At 45.1% G+C, this 27,726-nt stretch overlaps 1 protein-coding gene across 1 annotated transcript; it reads right to left on the bottom strand.

The window, feature by feature from the left end:
* Positions 1-952: 952 nt before the first annotated feature.
* On the bottom strand, positions 953-27,726 carry cysltr1 (cysteinyl leukotriene receptor 1). Its single transcript, XM_038986449.1, has 3 exons — positions 27,646-27,726; positions 1,907-2,092; positions 953-1,720 (listed from the first exon to the last, which is right to left on the bottom strand). The coding sequence occupies exons 1-3, from the start codon at positions 27,724-27,726 to the stop codon at positions 953-955; spliced, it is 1,035 nt and encodes a 344-aa protein (XP_038842377.1).

Here is a 27,726-nt window from a genome sequence, read left to right on the forward strand (position 1 = left end):
ACCATCTGGCAGTCCGACGGACGAATCTGGGTTTGGCGGATGCCAGGAGAACGCTACCTGCCCCAATGCATAGTGCCAACTGTAAAGTTTGGTGGAGGAGGAATCATTGGTTGTTTTTCATGGTTCGGGCTAGACCACCTAGTTCCAGCAAAGGAAATCTTAACGCTACAGCATACAATTACATTCTAGACAATTCTGTGCTTCCAACTTAGTTTGGGGAAGGCCCTTTCCTGTTTCAGCATGACAATGCCCCAGTGCACAAAGCGAGGCCCATACAGAAATGGTTTGTTGAGATCAGTGTGGAAGAACTTGACTGGCCTGCACAGAGTCCTGAACTCAACCCCATCGAACATCTTTGGGATGAATTAGAACGCCGACTGCGAGCCAGCACTAATAGCCCAACATCAGTGCCCAACCTCACTAATGCTCTTGTGGCTGAATGGAAGCAATGTTCTAGTGGAAAGATTTTCCAGAAGAGTTGAGGCCAATATTGCAGCGAAGGGGAACCAACTCCATATGCATTGTGCATAGGGGCTTTGTCATGCTGAAACAGGAAACTGTTGCCACAAAGTTGGAACTACAGAAGGGTCTAAAATGTCATTGTATGCTGTAGCGTTAAGATTTCCCTTTACTAGAACTAAGGGGCCCAAACCATGAAAAACAGAGCTTGGCATTGTGCATGGCGATCTTAGGCTTGTGTGCGTCTCTCTCTCTCGTCTCTCTCTCGTCTCTCTCTCGTCTCTCTCTCTCGTCTCTCTCTCTCTCTCTCTCTCTCTCTCTCTCTCTCTCTCTCTCTCTCTCTCTCTCTCTCTCTCTCTCTCTCTCTCTCTCTCTCTCTCTCTCTCTCTCTCTCTCTCTCTCTCTCTCTCTCTCTCTCTCTCTCTCTCTCTCTCTCTCGGCTCTCGCGTGCTCTCTCGTGCGCTCTCGCTCTCTCTCTCTCACTCTCTCTCTCTCACTCAAAGCGTGTTCCCCTCCCTAACTGTGGCTGTGCCCCTGTCTCTGTGGCCGGTTGTCTCGGTGTCCTGCTAGTGGACCTGAAGGTTGACAGGCGTCGTCTGAAGCCCTCTCCAGAGAAGAAGTAGAGCAGGGGGTCGAAGCAGGAGTTGGAGGCAGCCAGACAGAGTGTCACCACCACACTCTTCTGCATGTACACCAGCTCTGAACAGGATGTGGCAGTCTGGGACAGGAAGCTGAGGTGGACGGAGCGCTGGATGTGGTACGGCATGAAGCACAGCAGGAACGCCAGCATCACTATGACGATCATTCGGATAGCCTTAGACCCTGCCCCCTTCTGGCGCTGCGCAGTGTGTTTCCGTGACAGCAGGGCCCGGATAATCCCGGCATAGCACAGCAGGATGACCAAGAAAGGAAGCACGAAGCCCACGGCCAATGAGAAGTAGTTGAGCATGATGAGCTTGCTAAGCCCGCCCCCTGTGCTGCGCTCTGGAGGCTCGAAGCACTTGGTCTTATTGGTGGCTGGGTCGAGATGCTGACCAGTCATGAGGAAGGGGGAGGAGACAGTGCAGATGAACACCCAGATACAGACACACACCAGACGGGCGCGACGCTCTGAGACCAGGCGCAGGTTCTGCACGGGGAACACGATGGCGAGGAAGCGTGTGACGGACATGGCGGTCATGAAGAACACGCTGCAGTAGAGGTTCACGTAGAGGGCATAGGACGAAACCCTGCACAGGAAGTCTCCCAGGTTCCACTGACCCTGAGGGAGAGGGTCAAAAACAACAATAATCTATTTTAATAGCATCTCAAAGACCTGGATTCATTCAAAGGTGCGACAATGTGCCTTTTAAAAGGCAATTTCCCCCGAAGTAAATTACATGTAAAAATCAAGTGAAATGCACTTGTCGACAACCCCCCCGAAAACAAGACGTAGAAGAAGTCCTACCTTATTAACGTAGTAGAGGACCCGTAGCGGCAGCGTGGAGACACACAGCAGGTCGGACACGGCCAGGTTCAACATGTAGATGTGGAACGCAGAACGCTGACGGAACGTTTTAACCAGAACCAGCAGGGCGAAACCATTACCGGCCAGGCCGAACACCGTGATGATAGAGTACACCGTGGAGTACACCTGGAGAGACAAACACCTGGTTACAATAGATACACCTGGAGAGACAAACACCTGGTTACAGACAGTAGAGTACACCTGGAGAGACAAACACCTGGTTACAGACAGTAGAATGCACCTGGAGAGACAAACACCTGGTTACAGACAGTAGAATGCACCTGGAGAGACAAACACCTGGTTACAGACAGTAGAATGCACCTGGAGAGACAAACACCTGGTTACAGACAGTAGAGTACACCTGGAGAGACAAACACCTGGTTACAGACAGTAGAGTACACCTGGAGAGACAAACACCTGGTTACAGACAGTAGAGTACACCTGGAGAGACAAACACCTGGTTACAGACAGTAGAGTACACCTGGAGAGACAAACACCTGGTTACAGACAGTAGAGTACACCTGGAGAGACAAACACCTGGTTACAGACAGTAGAGTACACCTGGAGAGACAACCACCTGGTTACAGACAGTAGAGTACACCTGGAGAGACAAACACCTGGTTACAGACAGTAGAATGCACCTGGAGAGACAAACACCTGGTTACAGACAGTAGAGTACACCTGGAGAGACAAACACCTGGTTACAGACAGTAGAGTACACCTGGAGAGACAAACACCTGGTTACAGACAGTAGAGTACACCTGGAGAGACAAACACCTGGTTACAGACAGTAGAGTACACCTGGAGAGACAAACACCTGGTTACAGACAGTAGAGTGCACCTGTTAAAACATAGAAAACCTGGTTACACACAGATACACCTGGTTACAGACAGACAGTAGAATACACCTGGCACCACACAGATACACCTGGTTACAGACAGACAGTAGAATACACCTGGTAACACACAGATACACCTGGTTACAGACAGACAGTAGAATACACCTGGCACCACACAGATACACCTGGTTACAGACAGACAGTAGAATACACCTGGCACCACACAGATACACCTGGTTACAGACAGACAGTAGAATACACCTGGTAACACATAGATACACCTGGTTACAGACAGACAGTAGAATACACCTGGCACCACACAGATACACCTGGTTACAGACAGACAGTAGAATACACCTGGCACCACACAGATACACCTGGTTACAGACAGACAGTAGAATAGCCCTGGTAACACATTGATACATCTGGTTACAGACAGACAGTAGAATACACCTGGTAACACATTGATACATCTGGTTACAGACAGACAGTAAAATACACCTGGTAACACATAGATACACCTGGTTACAGACAGACAGTAGAATACACCTGTTAACACATTGCATAGGACATCATGTTATACAATACATTTATGCAATGTTCAGAAATGCCTCTAAAATATCTGGAGAAATTGCAGAGAGCCACGTCAAATAACAGAAATACTCATCATAAACTTTGATGAAAGATACATGTTTTACATAGAATTAAAGATACACTTGTTCTTAATGCAACCGCTGTGTCAGATTTAAAAAAAAACGTTATGTAAAAAGCACACCATGCAATAATCTGAGACGTCGCTCAGATAAAAACAACATTTCTCCGCCATGTTGGAGTCAACAGAAATACGAAATTACATCATAAATGTTCCCTTACCTTTGATCATCTTCATCAGAATGGACTCCCAGGAATCCTAGTTCCACAATAAATCATTGTTTTGTTCGATAATGTCCATTACTTATGTCTAAGTAGCTACTTTTGCTAGCATGTTTAGTGCATATGTCCAAACGCTCGCGCAGATGCAGGCAAACTCGGACAAAAACTTCAAAAAGTTATATAACAGGGCCTCCCGGGTGGCGCAGTGGTCTAGGGCACTGCATCGCAGCGCTAGCTGTGCCACCAGAGTCTCTGGGTTCGCGCCCAGGCTCTGTCGCAGCCGGCCGCGACCGGGAGGTCCGTGGGGCGAAGCACAATTGGCCTAGCGTCGTCCGGGTTAGGGAGGGTTTGGCCGGTAGGGATATCCTTGTCTCATCGTGCTCCAGCGACTCCTGTGGCGGGCCGGGCGCAGTGCGCGCTAGCCAAGGGGGCCAGGTGCACGGTGTTTCCTCCGACACATTGGTGCGGCTGGCTTCCGGGTTGGAGGCGCGCTGTGTTAAGAAGCAGTGCGGCTTGGTTGGGTTGTGCTTCGGAGGACGCATGGCTTTCGACCTTCGTCTCTCCCGAGCCCGTACGGGAGTTGTAGCGATGAGACAAGATAGTAATTACTAGCGATTGGATACCACGAAAATTGGAGAGAAAAGGGGGTAAAATAAAAAAAATAGGTCGAATTTACTGGTCAAACTAAGTAGAGAATCAATCTTCAGGATGTTGTTATCATATATGTCCAATAACGTTCCAACCGGAGCATTCCTTCATGTCTGTAGAAGTTATGGAACGCAAGGCGATATCATGAGGAAAGCGCATGACCAGGAACTGGCACTCTGCCAGACCACTGACTCGAACACCTCCCATCCGGCTCCACATCACAGTAGAGGCTTCATTCCACGTTCTACTGACTGTTGACATCTAGTGGAAGGCGTAGGAAGTGCAAACAGATCCATATCTTACAGGGAATTGAATCGGCGATGAGTTGAACATTGACCAGTCTCAGAATTCTCACTTCCTGTTTGGATTTTTTCTCAGGTTTTTGCCTGCCATATGAGTTATGTTATACTCACAGACATCATTCAAACAGTTTTAGAAACTTCAGAGTGTTTTATATCCAATAGTAATAATAATATGCATATATTAGCATCTGGGACAGAGTAGGAGGCAGTTCACTATGGGCACGCAATTCATCCAAAAGTGAAAATGTTGCCCCCTATATTAAAGAAGTTAATCTTTTTTTAACTGCATTGTTGGTTAGGGGCTCGTAGGTAAGCATTTCACTGTAAGGTCTACACCTGTCGTATACGGCACATGTGACTAATACAATTTGATTTGAATACACCTGGTAACACATACAATAGATACACCTACAGAATGTAGTTACACCTGGTAACACATACAGTATATTCACCTCGTTATAGAATGGAAATGTATCCTGTTGTCTCCCCAATTTCATGCTATCCAATTGGTAGTTACTGTCTTGTCTCATCGCTGCAACTCCCATACGGACTCGGGAGAGGCGAAGGTCGAGAGCCGTGTTTTCTCCGAAATATAACCCAACCAAGCCGCTCTGCTTCTTGACACAATGCCCACTTAACCCGGTAGCCAGCCGCACCAATGTGTCAGAGGAAACACCGTACACCTGGCGACCGTGTCAGCATGCAACCCACAGGAGTCGCTAGTGCGTGATGGGACAAGGACAAACCCTTCCCTAACCCGGAGGACGCTGGGCCAATCGTGATGGGACAAGGACAAACCCTTCCCTAACCCAGAGGACGCTGGGCCAATCGTGATGGGACAAGGACAAACCCTTCCCTAACCCGGAGGACGCTGGGCCAATCGTGATGGGACAAGGACAAACACTTCCCTAACCCGGAGGACGCTGGGCCAATCGTGATGGGACAAGGACAAACCCTTCCCTAACCCGGAGGACGCTGGGCCAATCGTGATGGGACAAGGACAAACCCTTCCCTAACCCGGAGGACGCTGGGCCAATCGTGATGGGACAAGGACAAACCCTTCCCTAACCCGGAGGACGCTGGGCCAATCGTGATGGGACAAGGACAAACCCTTCCCTAACCCGGAGGACGCTGGGCCAATCGTGATGGGACAAGGACAAACCCTTCCCTAACCCGGAGGACGCTGGGCCAATCGTGATGGGACAAGGACAAACCCTTCCCTAACCCGGAGGACGCTGGGCCAATCGTGATGGGACAAGGACAAACCCTTCCCTAACCCGGAGGACGCTGGGCCAATCGTGATGGGACAAGGACAAACCCTTCCCTAACCCGGAGGACGCTGGGCCAATCGTGATGGGACAAGGACAAACCCTTCCCTAACCCGGAGGACGCTGGGCCAATCGTGATGGGACAAGGACAAACCCTTCCCTAACCCGGAGGACGCTGGGCCAATCGTGATGGGACAAGGACAAACCCTTCCCTAACCCGGAGGACGCTGGGCCAATCGTGATGGGACAAGGACAAACCCTTCCCTAACCCGGAGGACGCTGGGCCAATCGTGATGGGACAAGGACAAACCCTTCCCTAACCCGGAGGACGCTGGGCCAATCGTGATGGGACAAGGACAAACCCTTCCCTAACCCGGAGGACGCTGGGCCAATCGTGATGGGACAAGGACAAACCCTTCCCTAACCCGGAGGACGCTGGGCCAATCGTGATGGGACAAGGACAAACCCTTCCCTAACCCGGAGGACGCTGGGCCAATCGTGATGGGACAAGGACAAACCCTTCCCTAACCCGGAGGACGCTGGGCCAATCGTGATGGGACAAGGACAAACCCTTCCCTAACCCGGAGGACGCTGGGCCAATCGTGATGGGACAAGGACAAACCCTTCCCTAACCCGGAGGACGCTGGGCCAATCGTGATGGGACAAGGACAAACCCTTCCCTAACCCGGAGGACGCTGGGCCAATCGTGATGGGACAAGGACAAACCCTTCCCTAACCCGGAGGACGCTGGGCCAATCGTGATGGGACAAGGACAAACCCTTCCCTAACCCGGAGGACGCTGGGCCAATCGTGATGGGACAAGGACAAACCCTTCCCTAACCCGGAGGACGCTGGGCCAATCGTGATGGGACAAGGACAAACCCTTCCCTAACCCGGAGGACGCTGGGCCAATCGTGATGGGACAAGGACAAACCCTTCCCTAACCCGGAGGACGCTGGGCCAATCGTGATGGGACAAGGACAAACCCTTCCCTAACCCGGAGGACGCTGGGCCAATCGTGATGGGACAAGGACAAACCCTTCCCTAACCCGGAGGACGCTGGGCCAATCGTGATGGGACAAGGACAAACCCTTCCCTAACCCGGAGGACGCTGGGCCAATCGTGATGGGACAAGGACAAACCCTTCCCTAACCCGGAGGACGCTGGGCCAATCGTGATGGGACAAGGACAAACCCTTCCCTAACCCGGAGGACGCTGGGCCAATCGTGATGGGACAAGGACAAACCCTTCCCTAACCCGGAGGACGCTGGGCCAATCGTGCGCCGCCCCATGGGTCTCCCAGGCACGACCAACTGCGCCAGAGCCTGGACTCGAACCCTGAATCTCTAGTGGCACAGCTGTACTGCCTTAGACCACTGCGCCACTCGGGAGATAGTATGTAAATACACCTGGTAACGCATACAGTACATACACATGGTTACAGACAGAATGTAGAATACACCTGGTAACATTTTTTTACCCTTATTTTACCAGGTCATTTGACTGAGAGCATTCTCATTTGCAGCAACAACCTTGGGAATAGTTACAGGGTAGAGGGGTATGAATGAGTCAATTGGAAGTTGGGGATGATTAGGTGGCCATGATTGTATGAGGGCCAGATTGAGAATTTAGCCAGGACACCGGGGACACACCTGCTCTTACAATAAGCGCCATGGGAAGTTGTGACCACAGACAACCCGCTTAACGTCCCATTCGAAAGACATCGCCCTACACAGGGTAAGCCCTGTGATATGTTTCTTTAGACCAGAGGAAAGAGTACCTACTATTGGCCTTCGAGACCACTTCCAGCAGCATCTGGTCTCCCATTCCACATGCTGAGCACTTATTGGCTGCTTTTCCTTCACTCTGCGGTCCACCTCATCCCAAACCATTTCAATTGGATTGAGGTCGGGTGATTGTGGAGGCCAGGTCATCTGATTCAGCACTCCATCACTCTCCTTCTTGGTCAAATAGCCCTTACAGAGCCTAGAGGTGTGTTTTGGGTCATCGTCCTGTTGAAAAACTAATGACAATCCCACTTAGCTCAAACCAGATGGGATGGCGTATCACTGCAAAATGCTGTGGTAGCCATGCTGGTTAAGTGTGCCTTGAATTCTAAATAAATCACCAACTGTGTCACCAGCAAAGCACCCCCACACCATCACACCTCCTACTCCATGCTTCATGTTGGGATCCACACATGTTGAGATCATCCATTCACCTACTCTGTGTCTCACAAAGACACGACAGTTGGAACCAAAAATCGCAAATTGGACTCATCAGACCAAAGGACAGATTTACACTCGTCTAATGTCCATTGTTTGTGTTTCTTAGCCCAAGAAAGTCTCTTCTTCTTATTGGTGTCCTTTAGTAGTGGTTTCTTTGCAGCAATTCGACCATGAAGTCCTGATTCACCCAGTCTCCTCTGAACAGTTGATGTTGAGATGTGTCTGTTACTTCAACTCTGTGAAACATTTATTTGGGCTGCAATCTGAGGTGCAGTTAACTATAATGAACTTATCCTCTGCAGCCAAGGTAACTTTTGATGTCTTCACTATTATTCTACAATGTATAAAATAGTAAAAATAAAGAAAAAACATTCAATGAGTAGGTTTGTCCAAACTTTTGACTGGTACTGCACGTCGGTGAGTAAATAAACCTCCTCTACCCTCCTTTCTATTGGTGAACGTACAAATCACTGGAGAACAAACTGGATGAGATCCATTCTTATCAACAGTACGTGAAGAACTGATATATTTCTGAGTCGTGGCTGATCAAGGACATGGATAATATACATCTAGCTGGACCGAACGGAAGCCTCGGGTAAGCTCAAGGGGGAGGTGTGTGTCACGCCCTGACCGTAGAGATCATTTTTATGTCTCTATTTTGGTTGGTCAGGGCGTGAGTTTGGGTGGGCATTCTATGTCTGGTGTTCTATGTTGTCTATTTATTTGTGTTTGGCCGTGTATGGTTCTCAATCAGAGGCAGCTGTCTATCGTTGTCTGAGATTGAGAACCATATTTAGGTAGCCTGTTTTCCCACTTTGAGTTGTGGGTGATTGTTTCCTGTTTAGTGTTTGTTTCACCTTTCAGGACTGTTCGTTTGTTGTTTTTTTGTTGTTTTGTCAAGTGTTTCGTATTTTATAAAAAAAATATGAACACTTACCACGCTGCACCTTGGTCCTCTTCTCCTTCTCCCGACGAAAATTGTTACACAACCACCCACCAACAAAGGACTAAGCAGCGTGGGAACATGGACTCCTGGACATGGCAGGACATTTTGGACGGCAAAGGACCATGGGCACAGTCGGGAGAGTATCGGCGTCCAAAAAAGGAGCTGGAGGCAGCAAAAGCGGCGCGGCAACGCTATGAGGAGTTTGCTCGAGGAGAAGTGCACGAGAGGCAGCCCCAGACATTTTTTTGGGGAGGGGGCACACAGGGAGATTGGCGGACTCAGGTAGGAGACCTGAGCCAACTCCCCGTGCTTACCGTGGCAAGAGAGTGACTGGGCAGGCACCGTGTTATGCGGTGAAGCGCACGGTGTCCCCAGTGCGCATGCATAGCCTGGTGCGTTACATCGCAGCTCCTCGAATCGGGCCAGGCTAGAGTGGGCATCGAGCCAGGAGGGCTGATGCCGGCTCAGCGCTTCTGGTCTCCAGTGCGTCTCCTCGGCCCGGGGTATCCTGCACCAGCCCTACGCACGGTGTCCCCGGTTCACCAGCACAGCCCAGTACGGCCTGTTTCAACTCCCCGCACTTGCCGGGCTACAGGGGGTATCCAGCCAGGACGAGTTGTGCAGGCTCTTTGTTCGAGACCTCCAGTGCGCCTCCACGGCGCAGTGTATCCGGTGCCTCGGCCAAGGACAAGGCCTCCTGCATGTCTCCCCAGCCTGGTGAGTCCTGTGCCTGTGCTAAGCCCTAACCCTCCTGCATGTCTCCCCAGCCTGGTGAGTCCTGTGCCTTCTCCCAGAGCCAGGCCTCCTGTGTGTCTCTCCACTCCAGTGATGATCCATGGCACGAAGCCTCCAGTGATGATCCATGGCACGAAGCCTCCAGTGATGATACATGGCACGAAGCCTCCAGTGAGGATCCATGGCACGAAGCCTCCAATGATGATCCATGGCACGAAGCCTCCAGTGATGATCCAGGGCACGAAGCCTCCAGTGATGATCCATGGCATGAAGCCTCCAGTGATGATCCATGGCACGAAGCCTCCAGTGAGGATCCATGGCACGAAGCCTCCAGTGATGATCCAGGGCACGAAGCCTCCAGTGATGATCCAGGGCACGAAGCCTCCAGTGATGATCCATGGCATGAAGCCTCCAGTGAGGATCCATGGCACGAAGCCTCCAATGATGATCCATGGCACGAAGCCTCCAGTGATGATCCAGGGCACGAAGCCTCCAGTGATGATCCATGGCATGAAGCCTCCAGTGATGATCCATGGCACGAAGCCTCCAGTGAGGATCCATGGCACGAAGCCTCCAGTGATGATCCAGGGCACGAAGCCTCCAGTGATGATCCAGGGCACGAAGCCTCCAGTGATGATCCATGGCATGAAGCCTCCAGTGATGATCCATGGCACGAAGCCTCCAGTGATGATACATGGCACGAAGCCTCCAGTGAGGATCCATGGCACGAAGCCTCCAGTGAGGATCCATGGCACGAAGCCTCCAGTGAGGATCAATGGCACGAAACCTCCAGTGAGGAGTTATGGCACGAGGTCCCCAACGAAGGACGTCAGTCCGGAGCCTCCAGCGTCTCCCTCCTGTCCGGAGCAGCCAGAGTCTCCCTCCTGTCCGGGGCCCGCTGCGAGGGTCCCCGGTCCGGGGTCGGCGGTTTTCTCCTTCTCCCGACGAAAATCGTTACAGTGTGTGTATCTTTGTTAACAACAGTTAGTGCACAATCTCTAAAGAAGTCTCAAGGTTCTCCTCGCCTGAGTCAGAATACCTCATGAAAAGCTGTAGATCATATTATTTAGCAAGAGAGTTTTTATCTATATTTTTCATAGCTATTTATTTACCACCACTAACCGATGCTGGCACTAGGACCACACTCAACAAGCTGTATAAGGCCATAAGCAAACTAATAAAAGCTCATTCAGAGGTGGCACTCCTAGTGGCTGGTGATTTTATTCTGTTTTACCTCATTTGAATAAGCATGTCACCTCTAGATCACCTTTACTCCACACACAGCTCTGCATTTCACATATCTGTCTATAGCTCTATACTCCTTATTCCCGCTCACAACCAAAGACTCTAACAGGAAGTACCAGTGACGCGCTCAATAAGGAAGTGATCTGATTAAGCGGATGCTAAGCTACAGGACTGTTTCCCTAGCACAGACTTTAATATGTGCCGTGATTCATCCGAAGGCATTGAGGAGTTTACCACATCAGTCACCGGCTTAATTTGTATTTGTATTTATTATGGATCCGCATAAGATCCCCATTACTCTTCCTGGGGTCCAGCAAAATTAAAGTAGTTTTTCAAAACTTTACAGTACATTCGCAGATTTCATAACACACTGTGTGTCCTCTGGCCCCTACTCCACCACTACCACATATCTACAGTACAAAATCTGTGTTTACGTGTGTGTATGGTGCATATGTTATTGTGTGTGTGTATACATGTGTCTGAGCCTATGTTTGTGTTGCTTCACAGTCCCTGCTGTTTATAAGGTATTTGTATCTGTTCTTTAAATCTGATTCTACTGCTGCATCAGTTACTTGATGTGGAATAGAGTTCCATGTAGTCATGGCTCTATGTATTACTGTGCATCTCCCATAGTCTGTTCTGGACTTGGGGACTGTGAAGAGACCTCTGGTGACATGTCTTGTGGGGTATGCATGGGTGTCCAAGCTGTACGCCAGCGACTGAAATAGACAGCTTAGTGCATTCAACATGTCAATACCACTCATAAATACAAGTAGTGATGAAGTCAATCTCTCCTCCACTTTGAGCCAGGAGAGATTGACATGCATATTATTAATATTAGCTCTTTGTACATCCAAGGGCCAGCCGTGCTGCCCTGTTCTGAGACAATTACAATTTTCCTAAGTCCCTCTTTGTGACACCTGATCACACTACTGAACAGTAGTCCAGGTGCGACAAAACTAGGGCCTGTAGGACCTGCCTTGTTGATAGTGTTGTTAAGAAGGTAGAAACTAGGGCCTGTAGGACCTGCCTTGTTGATAGTGTTGTTAAGAAGGTAGAAACTAGGGCCTGTAGGACCTGCCTTGTTGATAGTGCTGTTAAGAAGGTAGAAACTAGGGCCTGTAGGACCTGCCTTGTTGATAGTGTTGTTAAGAAGGTAGAAACTAGGGCCTGTAGGACCTGCCTTGTTGATAGTGTTGTTAAGAAGGTAGAAACTAGGGCCTGTAGGACCTGCCTTGTTGATAGTGTTGTTATGAAGGCAGAGCAGGGCTTTATTATGGACAGACTTCTCCCCATTTTAGCTACTGTTGTAGCAATGTGTTTTGACCATGACAGTTTACAATCCAGGTTAATTCCAGGGTTACTTCAAACATGTTACCTGTTGAAATTGCTGTACAATATGATCTTGTTCCCATTTGATGCACATTCAGATGTCATAAATCAGCACTGCAGAGCTCTCCCTGTCCTCTGTCGTGCCTTGACTGTATTACTGTTGATGATATCTGGAAATGTGCATCTACACCCTGACCCATCTACTGTTGCTAGCTCCAATTCTGACTGGTGCTCTATCTGCTTCATTGATTAAAGCCTTAGTTTTCCGCACGTTAACACTAGAAGCTTATTACCTAAAATGGATCAATTGAAAGTGTGGGTTCACAGCTCCAATCCAGATGTGTTGGTCATTACTGAGACGTGGTTAAGGAAAATAGTGTTTTGAATACTGATGTTAACTAACTTTTCTGGTTATAACCTTTTTCAAAAAGACAGATCTTCCAAAGGTGGGGGATTGGCAATCTTTACCAAGGATCACCTTCAGTGCTCGGTTGTCTCCACCAAGTCTGTCCCCAAACAATTTGATTTGCTGGTTTTAAGCATTAAACTTTCAAATAGCTCTTCGTTGACTGTTTCTGGGTGCTATCGTTCTCCATCAGCCCCGACCTGTACCCTACCTGCCCTAAGCTCTCTCCTGGCGCCTTATACTAAGTCTGAATTTGTCCTGCTAGGTGACCTAAACTGGGACATGCTTAAACCACCTGACCATGTCCTAAATCAATGGGACTCCCTAAATCTTTCTCAGATTATTACCATTCCCACAAGGTATGACTCAAACACCCAGAAAAGACTACTCTCCTCAATTTAATCCTGATAGGTATCAGTCAGGTGTTTTCTGTAATGACCTTAGAGATCACTGTTTTACAGCCTGTGTTCGTGATGGCTGCTCAGGGAATAGTCTGACATGCCCAAAGTAAACTGCCTATTTCTCAGGCCCAGAAGCTAGGCATATAATTGGATGTATTTGATAGAAAACAGTTTGAAAACAGTTTCTAAACTGTTAAAATAATGTCTGTGAGTATAACAGAACTGATATGGCAGGCGAAAACCCGAGGAAAACCCATCCGGAAAAATTTGTTTTTTGAGCTCCTATGTTGGCCTATTGAATTTCCAACCAGAGGACCCAGATTGCAGTACCTATGGCTTCCACTGGATGTCAACAGTCTTTATAAAAGGTTTCAGGCTTGTTTTTTGATAAATGAACAAGTAGTTGTAGTTTTTCCAAGGTGTCCCTCATTAGGACTCTAGTCTTTTGGCATGCGTGAATGAGGGCGAGCACTTTGTTATTTATCTCCGGTATTGAACATACTATGTTCCGTCTTACATGTTATTGTTTATTTACATATTAGGGTACCTGAGGATGGATTAGAAACATTGTTTGACTTGTTTGGATGAAGTTTACAGGTAACTTTTGGGATTCCTTTGTCTGCATGTTGAACGAGTTGAACGGGTGGATTACTGAATCAAACATGCCAACTAAACAGACTTTTTGGGGATATAAAGAATTACTTCATCGAACAAAACAATAATTTATGTGTAGCTGGGACCCTTGGGATTGCACACAGAGGAAGATCTTCAAAGGTAAGTGATTTATTTTATCGCTATTTGTGACTTTTGTGATGCCTCTGCTGGTCTGAAAAATATTTTTATGCGGGGTGTATGCAGGGCGCTGTCCTCAGACAATCAAATGCTATGCTTTTGCCGTAAAGCCTATTGTAAATCGGACAAAGCGGTTCGATAACCAAGATTCTAAGCTAAAGAATTATGTATGACACTTTTATTTTCATGAATGTTTTATATTACGATTTTTGTATTTTGAATTTTGCGCTCTGCAATTTCACCGGATGTTGTCATAGTGGCACGCTAGCGGGACATCAAGCCCAAAGAGGTTTTAAGTCAGGATTCCTATTTGACTCAGCCATGCCTCCTTGCCCATTCAACATTTCCTCATCTCCCACCCCTTCTAATGCGACTATCCCCAATGCTCCTCCCTCTTTTTCCCCTGCCCCACTACAAAGTTTTTCCCTGCAGGTGGTCACTGAGTCCGAGGTGCTAAAGGAGCTCCTTAAACTTGACTCCCAAAAAACATCTGGGTTAGATGGTTTAGACCCTTTCCTCTTTAATTCATATGGCTGCAATCCCTGTAACGGGATCGATATGACAACAGCCAGTGAAAGTGCAGGGCACCAAATTCAAACAACAGAAATCTCATAATTAAAATTCCTCAAACATACATGTGTCTTATACCATTTTAAAGGTAATCTTGTTGTTAATCCCACCAAAGTGTCCGATTTCAAATAGGCTTTTCAGCAAAAGCACCACAAATGATTATGTTAGGTCACCACCAACTCAAAGAAAAATTCAGCCATTTTTCCAGCCAAAGAGAGGAGCCACATATAGCACATAGAGATAAAATGAATCACTAACCTTTGATTATCTTCATCAGATGACACTCATAGGACTTCATATTGCACAATACATATATGTCTTGTTCGATTAAGTTCATATTTATATCCAAAAACCTCCGTTTACATTGGCGCCATGTTCAGAAATGCCTCCAAAATATCCGGAGAAATTGCAGAGAGCCACGTCAAATAACAGAAATACTCATCATAAACTTTGATGAAAGATACATGTTTTACATAGAATTAATGATACACTTGTTCTTAATGCAACCGCTGTGTCAGATTTCAAAAAGCTTTACGGCAAAACACAATATTCAATAATCTGAAAACAGCGTTCAGCCACAAAAGCAAGCCATACAGTTACCCGCCTAAATTGTGCAGTCAACAAAACTCATAAAAAGCATTATAAATCTTCAGTTACCTTTGCTAGTCTTTGTCGGAATGCACTTCCAGGACTCACACTTCCACAAGAAATGTTCGGTTTTTTCTGTAATGTCCATAATAGCTATTTTTGTCGCGTGTTTGGTATACAAATCCAACGTCAGGAAAGCGAGTTCACTAAAACCTGACGAAATGTCCAAAAGTTCCGTAACAGTCCGTAGAAACATGTCAAACGATGTATTGAATCAATCTTGAATAACGTTCCAACCGGAGAATTACATTGACTTCAGTTGAGCGATGGAACGGAGCTGCCTCTCACGTGAACGCGCGAGGTCAAAGGACCGCTACCTCCGCCTTTGTGCAAGGAGGTGCACTGCCAGAGCCCTGCAAAATGACCTCCAGCAGGCCACAAATGTGCATGTGTCTGCTCAAACGGTCAGAAACAGACTCCATGAGGGTGGTATGAGGGCCCGACGTCCACAGGTGGGGGTTGTGCTTACAGCCCAACACCGTGCAGGACGTTTGGCATTTGCCAGAGAACACCAAGATTGGCAAATTCGCCACTGGCGCCCTGTGCTCTTCACAGATGAAAGCAGGTTCACACTGAGCACATGAGCACATGTGACAGACGTGACAGAGTCTGGAGACGCCGTGGAGAACGTTCTGCTGCCTGCAACATCCTCCAGCATGACCGGTTTGGCGATGGGTCAGTCATGGTGTGGGGTGGCATTTCTTTGTGGGGCCGCACAGCCCTCCATGTGCTCGCCAGAGGTAGCCTGACTGCCATTAGGTACCGAGATGAGATCCTCAGACCCCTTGTGAGACCATATGCTGACACATGCACATTTGTGGCCTGCTGGAGGTCATTTTGCAGGGCTCTGGCAGTGCACCTCCTTGCACAAAGGCGGAGGTAGCGGTCCTGCTGCTGGGTTGTTGCCCTCCTACGGCCTCCTCCACGTCTCCTGATGTACTGGCCTGTCTCCTGGTAGCGCCTCCATGCTCTGGACACTACGCTGACAGACACAGCAAACCTTTTTGCCACAGCTCGCATTGATGTGCCATCCTGGATGAACTGCACTACCTGAGCCACTTGTGTGGGTTGTAGACTCCGTCTCATGCTACCACTAGAGTGAGAGCACCGCCAGCATTCAAAAGTGACCAAAACATCAGCCAGGAAGCATAGGAACTGAGAAGTGGTCTGTGGTCACCACCTGCAGAACCACTCCTTTATTGGGGGTGTCTTGCTAATTGCCTATAATTTCCACCTTTTGTCTATTCCATTTGCACAACAGCATGTGAAATTTATTGTCAATCAGTGTTGCTTCCTAAGTGGACAGTTTGATTTCACAGAAGTGTGATTGACTTGGAGTTACATTGTGTTGTTTAAGTGTTCCCTTTATTTTTTTGAGCAGTGTATAATGCTATATTGTGTTTTTCGCTGTAAAACACTTAAAAAATCTGAAATATTGGCTGAAAAATTAGCTGGATTCACAAGATGTTTATTTTTCATTTGCTGTACATCATGTAATTTTCATAAATGTTTTATGATGAGTATTTAGGTATTTCACGTTGCTCTCTGTAATTATTCTGGCTGCTTTGGTGATATTTTTGATGGTAGCTGCAATGTAAAACTATGATTTATACCTCAAATATGCACATTTTCGAACAAAACATAAATTTATTGTATAACCGATCTTCCTCTTTCACAGGGAAACGATCCTGGACGTTGTGGATCGTTTCTCTAGGTCCTGTCATCTCTTCCCTCTGCCCGGTCTTCCTACGGCCCTACAGACTGCGGAAGCCCTGTTTCCTCACATCTTCCGGCACTACGGGGTGTCTGAGGATATAGTGTCTGATCGGGGTCCCCAGTTCACGTCGCGAGTCTGGAAGGCGTTCATGGAACGTCTGGGGGTCTCGATCAGCCTTACCTCAGGTTTTCACCCCGAGAGAAATGGCAGGTAGAGAGATTCATCCAGGATGTGGGCAGGTTTCTGTGGTCCTATTGCCAGGACCGGCCGGGGCAGTGGGCGCCGTTCGTGCCCTGGGCCGAGATGGCGCAGAACTCGCTTCGCCACTCCTCCACCTTTCTGTGAGTATTGGGGTACAAGCCGGTTCTGGCACAGTGGCATCAAGGTCAGACCGAGGCTCCTGCGGTGGACGACTGGTTCAGGCGCGCGCAGGAGACATGGGAGGCAGCCCATGTTCATCTTCAGCGAGCCGCGCTTCGCCAAAAGACCAGCGCGGACCGTTACCGCAGTGAGACCCCATTGTTCGCACCGGGGGACCAGGTCTGGCTCTCGACCCGAAACCTGCCCCTCCGCCTGCCCTGCCGGAAGCTGGGTCCGCGGTTTGTGGGGCCATTCAAAGTCTTGAGGAGGGTGAATGAGGTGTGTTACAGATTACAGCTTCCCTCTGATTACCGTATTAACCCCTCGATCCATGTGTCTCTCCTCAGGCTGGTGGTGGCTGGTCCGCTCCAGGAATCGGAGGTGCGGGAGGTTCCTCCACCCCCTCTGGACATCGAGGGGGCCCCGGCGTACTCCGTTCGTTCCATCCTGGATTTGAGGCGTCTGGCAGGGGGCCTTCAGTACCTCGTGGAGTGGGAGGGGTACGGTCCGGAGGAGACGTGCTGGGTCTCGGTTGCGGATGTGTTGGACCCCGAACTGCTGCGGGAGTTTCACCGTCGCTGGAGCCGCGCGTCAAGGGGAGATACTGTCACGACTTCCGCCGAAGTCGGCTCCTCTCCTTGTTCGGGCGGCATTCGGCGATCGACATCACCGGCTTTCTAGCCATGCACCTGACTTCGCCCCCCGTACACACCCGTAACATTTGAGAAATAGTGTGGTCTACAGCTTATCATGAGATTTTCTACCTCAGGCGACAAAACCTCGATACTTCCTTAGATTTCGTGCACCAGTTGTTGTCTACAAATATACATAGTCTGCCGCCCCTTGTCTTACCAAAAGCCGCTGTTCTTTCCTGCCGAAAAAGCTTAAAACTGCCATCTGTATGTTAATCATGTCGTCGTTCAGCCACGACTCTGTGAAACATAAGATATTACAGTTTTTAATGTCACGTTGGTAGGGTATACATGCTCGTAGTTCGTCTATTTTATTATCGATTGATTGTGGGTCACACGCCAGACTTTTGTTCATGTTCCGTGTTTTGGGCACGTTTATGTACTTATGTGCTTTCATTTTGGACCGGGGAAAAAAGTGTGCCTGTTACTACACTCTGCTCTCCTGCACCTGACTTCTACACCTGCATTGCTTGCTGTTTGGGGTTTTAGGCTTTGTTTCTGTACAGCACTTTGAGATATCAGCTGATGTAAGAAGGGCTATATAAATACATTTGATTTGATTTGATTTGTACGTTGGCTAATAGGACCGATCGTAAAGGTAGATTACGCTCTCGGCGACGGAGCCTTACATCCGGACCATGATATCTTCGTCTTTTCCTCCTGTGAATGACGGGGATGAGGGCCTTGTCGGGTGTCTGGAGTAAATCCTTCCCATCCGACTCGAAGAAGATGAATTCCTCCGGTATAGGGTGAGTAATTGCTGCCCTGATATCAAGAAGCTATTTTTGGTCATAAGACACGGTGGCAGAAACATGATGTACAAAATAAGTGACAAATAACATGAGAAAAAATACACAATAGCACAATTGGTTACTGGATCGTAAAATGGCGGCCATCTCCTTCGGCACCATTATCCATGTTTGTGCGTATTCACGTGTATCTCTGTATCTCTTCACAGTCCTGTTCTGAGCAAATTGTAATTTTCCGAAGTCCCTCTGTAGCACCTGACCACACAACTGAGCAGTAGTACAGGTGTGACAAAACTAGAGCCTGTAGGACAAGCCTTGTTGATAGTGCTGTTAAAAGGCAGCGCATTGCTTTTATTTAACTTACTTGCCTAGTTAAATAAAGTTAAATTTAAAAATGTCAAAAAAATAATAGCTACTGTTGTATCTTAGCTACTGTTGTATCAACATGTTTTGACCAGGACAGTTTACAATCTAGGGTCAAACCTCAATGTGCTCAATTTCCACATTATTCATTCCAAGAGGTTAGGGTTTAGTGAATGATTTGTCCCAAATACAAAGCTTTTAGTTTTTGAATTTTTTATGACGAACGTATTCCTTGCCACCCGTTCTGAAACTAACTGAAGCTCTTTGTTAAGTGTTGCAGTCATTTCATTAGTTGTAGTAGCTGACGTGTATAGTGTTGAGAAAGTATGGTGTGGAGCATCCCCAAACCATCACACTACCACCACCATGCTTGATATGAGGTTCTTACTGTGGAATGCAGTGTTTGATTTTCGCAGAGCATAATGGGACCCATGTCGTCCAAAAAGTTGACTCAAGTTTGCCAAAACAGCACCTGGAAGCACCTGGATGATCATCAAGACTCTTGGAAGAATGTTCTATGTACTGTGGAAGGACCACCATGGGGCAGGCTGGTCCCACGGATAGTAGCCCGGCATGTGAGTAAAGTTGATCAGAGGCAATTAAGCACAGCTGACGGTACTAATTACCTATTCCTTTCCCCCTTACAAGAGAGAGGAGGGAACCGGCAGTGGAGAAGACTTACCGGATAGAAGAGAGAAGAAGAGGACAAACCCATAGATCCACACCACCACCCGAAGGGAATTCTCCACGAACGGATAGTTCGGCGGTGACACACCCGTAATTTATGTTATAGTTAAAAGTTACTCACCTTGTGTTCCTTGTTCCTGTAAAGAAGAATATTTGTGTTTTCTTTGTGAGATTATCCTTGAATGTGTGGGATTGTTTGAGAAGAAACAAATACCTCAATAGAGAACATTGTTCAATGTAAGAAAACCTGACTAGATTATTCCACCTTCCCCTTTAGAGCAACCTCAAAGTACTTGGTCCGCTCACAGTACAGATAATTCAAAAGTATAACCTTTTGGTCGACATGGGTCCCAGACTGAAAAGATTTGGCATGGACCCTCAGATCTGAGGGTGAGCTCCCTGCCATGCAGGACCTCTATACCAAGTGGTGTCAGAAGAAGGCCCTAAAAATTGTCAAAGATTCCAGCCACCCAAGTAATGGACTGTTCTCTCTGCTACCGCACGGCGAGCAGTACCAATGCACCAAGTCTGAAACCAACAGGACCCTGAACAGCTTCTTCCCCCCAAGCCATAAGACTGTTAAATAGCTTGTCCGGGTAGCTATTTACCTTTCTGCATTCACATGCGCTGCTGCTACTGTTTATTATCTATCCTAGTCACATTATTATGTATGCAGATGACTCCACACTATACACGTCAGCTACTACGACAGAAATGACTGCAACACTTAACAAAGAGCTGCAGTAAATTAGTCCTAAATATTTCAAAAAGTAAAAGCGTTGTTTTTAGGACAAGTCATTCACTAAACCGCAACGAAATCTTGAAATAAATGATGTGGAAATTGAGCAAGTTGAGGTGACTAAACAGCTTGGAGTAACCCTGGATTATAAATTGTCATGGTCAAAACATATTGATACAACAGTAGCTAAGATGGGGAGAAGTCTGTCCATAATAAAGCCCTGCTCTGCCTTCTTAACAGCGCACTCAACAAGGAAGGTCCTAGAGGCTCTAGTCTTGTCACACCGGACTACTGTTCAGTCTTTTGGTCAGGTGCCAAAATTGTAATTGTCTCAGAACAGGGCAGCACGGCTGGCCCTTGAATGTACACAGAGAGCTAATATTAATAATATGCATGTCAATCTCTCCTGGCTCAAAGTGGAGGCGAGGTTGACTTCATCACTACTTGTATTTATGAGAGGTATTGACATGTTGAAAGCACAGAGCTGTCTGTCTAAACTACTAGCACACAGCTCGGACACCCATGCATACCCCACATGCCACAAGTCCAGAACAGACTATGGGAGGTGCACAGTACTACATAGAGCCATGACAACTTGGAACTCTATAACATATCAAGTAACTCATGACAGCAGTAAAATTATATTTAAAAAAACAGATAAAGATACACCTTATGGAACAGTGAGGACTGTGAAGCAACACAAATAAATACAAATTCCTAGTTATAGACTGACCAGGTGACATGGACTGACCAGGTGAATCCAGGTGAAACCTATGATCCCTTATTGATGTCACCTGTTAAAACCACTTCAGTCAGTGTAGATGAAGGGGAGGAGACCGGTTAAAGAAGGATTTTTAAGCCTTGAGACAATTGAGAAATGGATTGTGTATGTGTCCTATTCCGAGGGTGAATGGACAAGACAAGACTTTAGCCCCTTTGAACGGGGTATGGTAGTAGGTGCCTTTGAATGGGGTATGGTAGTAGGTGCCTTTGAATGGGGTATGGTAGTAGGTGCCTTTGAATGGGGTATGGTAGTAGGTGCCTTTGAATGGGGTATGGTAGTAGGTGCCTTTGAATGGGGTGTGGTAGTAGGTGCCTTTGAATGGGGTATGGTAGTAGGTGCCTTTGAATGGGGTGTGGTAGTAGGTGCCTTTGAATGGGGTATGGTAGTAGGTGCCTTTGAATGGGGTATGGTAGTAGTATGGTAGTAGGTGCCTTTGAATGGGGTATGGTAGTAGTATGGTAGTAGGTGCCTTTGAATGGGGTATGGTAGTAGTATGGTAGTAGGTGCCTTTGAATGGGGTATGGTAGTAGTATGGTAGTAGGTGCCTTTGAATGGGGTATGGTAGTAGGTGCCTTTGAATGGGGTATGGTAGTAGGTGCCTTTGAATGGGGTGTGGTAGTAGGTGCCTTTGAATGGGGTATGGTAGTAGTATGGTAGTAGGTGCCTTTGAATGGGGTATGGTAGTAGTATGGTAGTAGGTGCCTTTGAATGGGGTATGGTAGTAGTATGGTAGTAGGTGCCAGGCGCACCGGTTTGTGTCAAGAACTGCAATGCTGCTGGGTTTTTCACGCTCAACAGTTTCCTGTTTGTATCAAGAATGATCCACCACCCAAACAGCGTCCAGCCAACTTGATACAACTGTGGGAAGCATTGGAGTCAACATGGGCCAGCGTCCCTGTGGAACGCTTTCGACACCCTCAACACAAATTGAGGCTGTTCTAAGGGCAAAGAGAAGGTGTTCCTAATGTTTGTTATACTCAGTGTATATACTGTGCATTCGGAAAGTATTCAGAGCCCTTTAATTTTTCCACATTTTGTTACTTTACAGCCTTATTCTGATATTGATAAATACTTTTTTTCCCTCATCAATCTACACACAATACCCCATAATGACAAAGCGGAAACATGTTTTTTGAAATTTTTGCAAATGTATTACAAAATAAAAAACTGAAATACCTTGTTTACATCAGTATTCAGACCGTTTGCTATGAGACTTGAGATGTTTCTACAACTTGATTGGAGTCCACCTGTGGTAAATTCCATTGATTGGGCATGATTTGGAAAGGTACACACCTGTCTATATAAGGTTTCGCAGTTGACAGTACATGTCAGAGCAAAAGCCAACCCATGAGGTCGAAGGAATTGTCCGTAGAGCTCCGAGACAGGATTGTGCCAAGCTTGTAGAGTCATACCCAAGAAGACTTGAGGCTGTAATCGCTGCCAAAGGTTCTTCAGCAAAGTACTGATTAAAGGCTCTGAATACTTATGTAAATGTGATATTTGTTTTTTATTTTTAATACATTTGCAAAAATTTCTAAACCTGTTTTAGCTTTGATGTGGGGTATTGTGTGTAGGTTGATGAGGATTTTTTTTTCCAATCCATTTTAGAATAAGGCTGTAACCTAACAAAATGTGGAAAAAGGTCTGAATACTTTCCGAATGCACAGTACATACTGTATCTACCTCAATTACCTCCTAACCCAGCACATCGACTCGGTATTGGTACCGTGTATATAGCCAGGTTATCATTACTCATTGTGTATTTATTATTATTTGTATTATTACATGTTTTTACTTTTCTATTGTTTCTCTATTTTCTTTCTCTCTGCATTGTTGTGAAGGCCCATAAGTAAGCATTTCACTTTTAGTCTGCACCTGTTGTTTACGAAGCAATTGGCAAATAAAATCTGATTTGATTTGAAGGTGAAGAACAGTTTGCAAAAAATGCATATCTATGGCTCTGGTCTGCCTGAGGACTGAGGGTAAATGGTAGGCATGTTCTCTGCTATCTATCCTCTGGGCACACTGGTTGAACCAATGTTGTTTCCACATCATTTCCAGTGGTGTAAAGTACATAAGTAAATATACTTTAAACTACTTGTCACGCCCTGGCCTTAGTTATCTTTGTTTTCTTTATTATTTTAGTTAGGTCAGGGTGTGACATGGGGGATGTATGTGTTTTGAATTGTCTAGGGGTTTTGTATGTTTATGGGGCAGTGTCTAGTCTAGGTGTATGTATGTCTATGGTTGCCTGGATTGGTTCTCAATTAGAGAAAGCTGTCTATCGTTGTCTCTGATTGGGAACCATATTTAGGCAGCCATATTCATTAGGTAGTTGGTGGGTGATTGTCTATGTGTAGTGTTTAGTGTCAGCACTATTTGTTATATAGCTTCACGTTCGTTTGTTGTTTTGTATAGTTTGTCAAGTGTTCTTCGTCTTCGTTAATTAAATATGTATTCATTTCACGCTGCGCCTTGGTCCTCCTCTCTTCCACCATACGACGAACGTGACACTACTACTTAAATCATTTTTTAAGGGTATCTGTAATTTACTCTACTATTTATATTTTTGACAACTTTGACAATTTTAATCCACTACATTCCTAAAGACAATAATGTACATTTTACTCCATACAGTTTCCCTGACAGCCAAAAGTACTTGTAACATTTTGAATTCTTAGTAGGATAAGAAAATGGCCCAATTCACACACGTATCAAGACAATTCGTGGTCATCCCTACTGCCTCTGATCTGGTGAACTCACTAAACACAAATGCATCAGATGTGGAATAGATGTTGAACCAATGTGGAATAGATGTGGAATAGATGTGGAATAGATGTTGAATAGATGTGGAATCGATGTGGAATAGATGTTGAATAGATGTTGAACCAATGTGGAATAGATTTTGAATAGATGTGGAATAGATGTTGAACCAATGTGGAATATATGTTGAATAGATGTTGAATAGATGTTGAACCAATGTGGAATAGATGTTGAATAGATGTTGAATAGATGTGGAATAGATGTGGAGTAGATGTTGAATAGATGTGGAATAGATGTTGAACCAATGTGGAATAAATGTTGAATAGATGTTGAATAGATGTGGAATAGATGTTGAATAGATGTTGAACCAATGTGGAATATATGTTGAATAGATGTTGAATATATGTGGAATAGATGTGGAATATATGTTGAATAGATGTTGAATATATGTGGAATAGATGTGGAATAGATGTGGAATAGATGTTGAACCAATGTGGAATAGATGTTGAATAGATGTGGGATAGATGTTGAACCAATGTGGAATATATGTGGAATATATGTGGAATAGATGTTGAACCAATGTGGACAAGATGTTGAACCAATGTGGAATAGATGTTGAATAGATGTGGAATAGATGTGGAATAGATGTTGAATAGATGTTGAATAGATGTTGAACCAATGTGGAATAGATGTGGAATAGATGTGGAATAGATGTTGAATAGATGTTGAATAGATGTGGACAAGATGTTGAACCAATGTGGCATAAATGTGAATAGATGTTGAATAGATGTTGAATAAATGTGGAATATATGTTGAATAGATGTTGAATAGATGTGGAATAGATGTGGAATAGATGTGGAATAGATGTGGAATAGATGTTGAACCAATGTGGAATAGATGTTGAATAGATGTGGAATAGATGTGGAATAGATGTTGAACCAATGTGGAATATATGTTGAATAGATGTTGAATAGATGTTGAATAGATTTGGAATAGATGTTGAATAGATGTTGAACCAATGTGGAATAGATGTTGAATAGATGTTGAATAGATGTGGAATAGATGTGGAGTAGATGTTGAATAGATGTGGAATAGATGTTGAACCAATGTGGAATAAATGTTGAATAGATGTTGAATAGATGTTGAATAGATGTTGAACCAATGTGGAATATATGTTGAATAGATGTTGAATATATGTGGAATAGATGTGGAATATATGTTGAATAGATGTTGAATATATGTGGAATATATGTGGAATAGATGTGGAATGGATGTTGAACCAATGTGGAATATATGTGGAATAGATGTTGAATAGATGTTGAACCAATGTGGAATAGATGTGGAATAGATGTTGAATAGATGTGGAATAGATGTTGAACCAATGTGGAATAGATGTTGAACCAATGTGGAAAAGATGTTGAACCAATGTGGAATAGATTTTGAATAGATGTTGAATAGATGTGGAATAGATGTTGAATAGATGTTGAATAGATGTTGAACCAATGTGGAATAGATGTGGAATAGATGTGGAACAGATGTTGAATAGATGTTGAATAGATGTGGAATAGATGTTGAACCAATGTGGCATAAATGTTGAATAGATGTTGAATAGATGTTGAATAGATGTGGAATATATGTTGAATAGATATTGAATAAATGTGGAATAGATGTTGAATAGATGTTGAATATATGTTGAATAGATGTTGAATAGATGTGGAATAGATGTGGAATAGATGTGGAATAGATGTTGAACCAATGTGGAATAGATGTTGAATAGATGTGGAATATATGTGGAATAGATGTGGAATAGATGTTGAACCAATGTGGTATAGATGTGGAATATATGTTGAATAGATGTTGAATAGATTTGGAATATATGTGGAATAGACGTTGAATAGATGTTGAACCAATGTGGTATAGATGTGGAATAGATGTTGAATAGATGTTGAATAGATGTTGAATAGATGTTGAATAGATGTTGAATAGATGTTGAACCAATGTGGTATAGATGTGGAATAGATGTTGAATATATGTGGAATAGATGTGGAATAGATGTGGAATAGATGTTGAATAGATGTTGAACCAATGTGGTATAGATGTTGAATAGATGTTGAATAGATGTTGAATAGATGTTGAACCAATGTGGAATATATGTTGAATAGATGTTGAATATATGTGGAATAGATGTGGAATATATATTGAATAGATGTTGAATATATGTGGAATAGATGTGGAATAGATGTGGAATGGATGTTGAACCAATGTGGAATATATGTGGAATAGATGTTGAATAGATGTTGAACCAATGTGGAATAGATGTGGAATAGATGTTGAATAGATGTGGAATAGATGTTGAACCAATGTGGAATAGATGTTGAACCAATGTGGAAAAGATGTTGAACCAATGTGGAATAGATTTTGAATAGATGTTAAATAGATGTGGAATAGATGTTGAATAGATGTTGAATAGATGTTGAATAGATGTTGAACCAATGTGGAATAGATGTGGAATAGATGTGGAACAGATGTTGAATAGATGTGGAATAGATGTTGAACCAATGTGGCATAAATGTTGAATAGATGTTGAATAGATGTTGAATAGATGTGGAATATATGTTGAATAGATGTTGAATAAATGTGGAATAGATGTTGAATAGATGTTGAATATATGTTGAATAGATGTGGAATAGATGTGGAATAGATGTGGAATAGATGTTGAACCAATGTGGAATAGATGTTGAATAGATGTGGAATAGATGTTGAATAGATGTGGAATAGATGTTGAACCAATGTGGTATAGATGTGGAATATATGTTGAATAGATGTTGAATAGATTTGGAATATATGTGGAATAGACGTTGAATAGATGTTGAACCAATGTGGTATAGATGTGGAATAGATGTTGAATAGATGTTGAATAGATGTTGAATAGATGTTGAATAGATGTTGAATAGATGTTGAATAGATGTTGAACCAATGTGGTATAGATGTGGAATAGATGTTGAATAGATGTGGAATAGATGTGGAATAGATGTTGAATAGATGTTGAACCAATGTGGTATAGATGTTGAATAGATGTGGAATAGATGTTGAATAGATGTTGAACCAATGTGGTATAGATGTGGAATAGATGTTGAATAGATGTGGAATAGATTTGGAATAGATGTGGAATAGATGTGGAATAGATGTTGAACCAATGTGGAATAGATGTTCAATTGACTTCTGTGCCCAGTGGGTACTTTAAGTTTTAATGATTCATCTAGGTACATTTTCATGTGAAAATGTGTTAAATAATATACTGTGTGTAATTTGGCGACATACAGTCATTCCTATTCTAAATACTGTACAGTCCCTTATATCGGCCCATGCCTGTTCACAATAACATGGATCCCGATTACTCTGTTACCACTGTAAATTACTGCCTGAACACACTGCTTCTGTTACATACCACTAACCAATCAATCTCTCTCATTGCACAACTTTCCCATAGCATAGAAGTATATCAATGAGTGGGCATCTGCCCTTTGTGTGACGCATGGACGGACAGGGGAGCGGGGGGCAGACAGGCAGGCAGACAGACAGATATGGTTACCTGGTTACGAAAGTCATCGATAGACAGACAGTTGGTTGTGTTGTCCATCAGAGTCACGTTGTCAAACTCCCCTAGATGCAT

Source organism: Salvelinus namaycush, unplaced genomic scaffold (assembly GCF_016432855.1).
Source record: "Salvelinus namaycush isolate Seneca unplaced genomic scaffold, SaNama_1.0 Scaffold481, whole genome shotgun sequence".
Classification (NCBI taxonomy): Eukaryota; Metazoa; Chordata; class Actinopteri; order Salmoniformes; family Salmonidae; genus Salvelinus; species Salvelinus namaycush.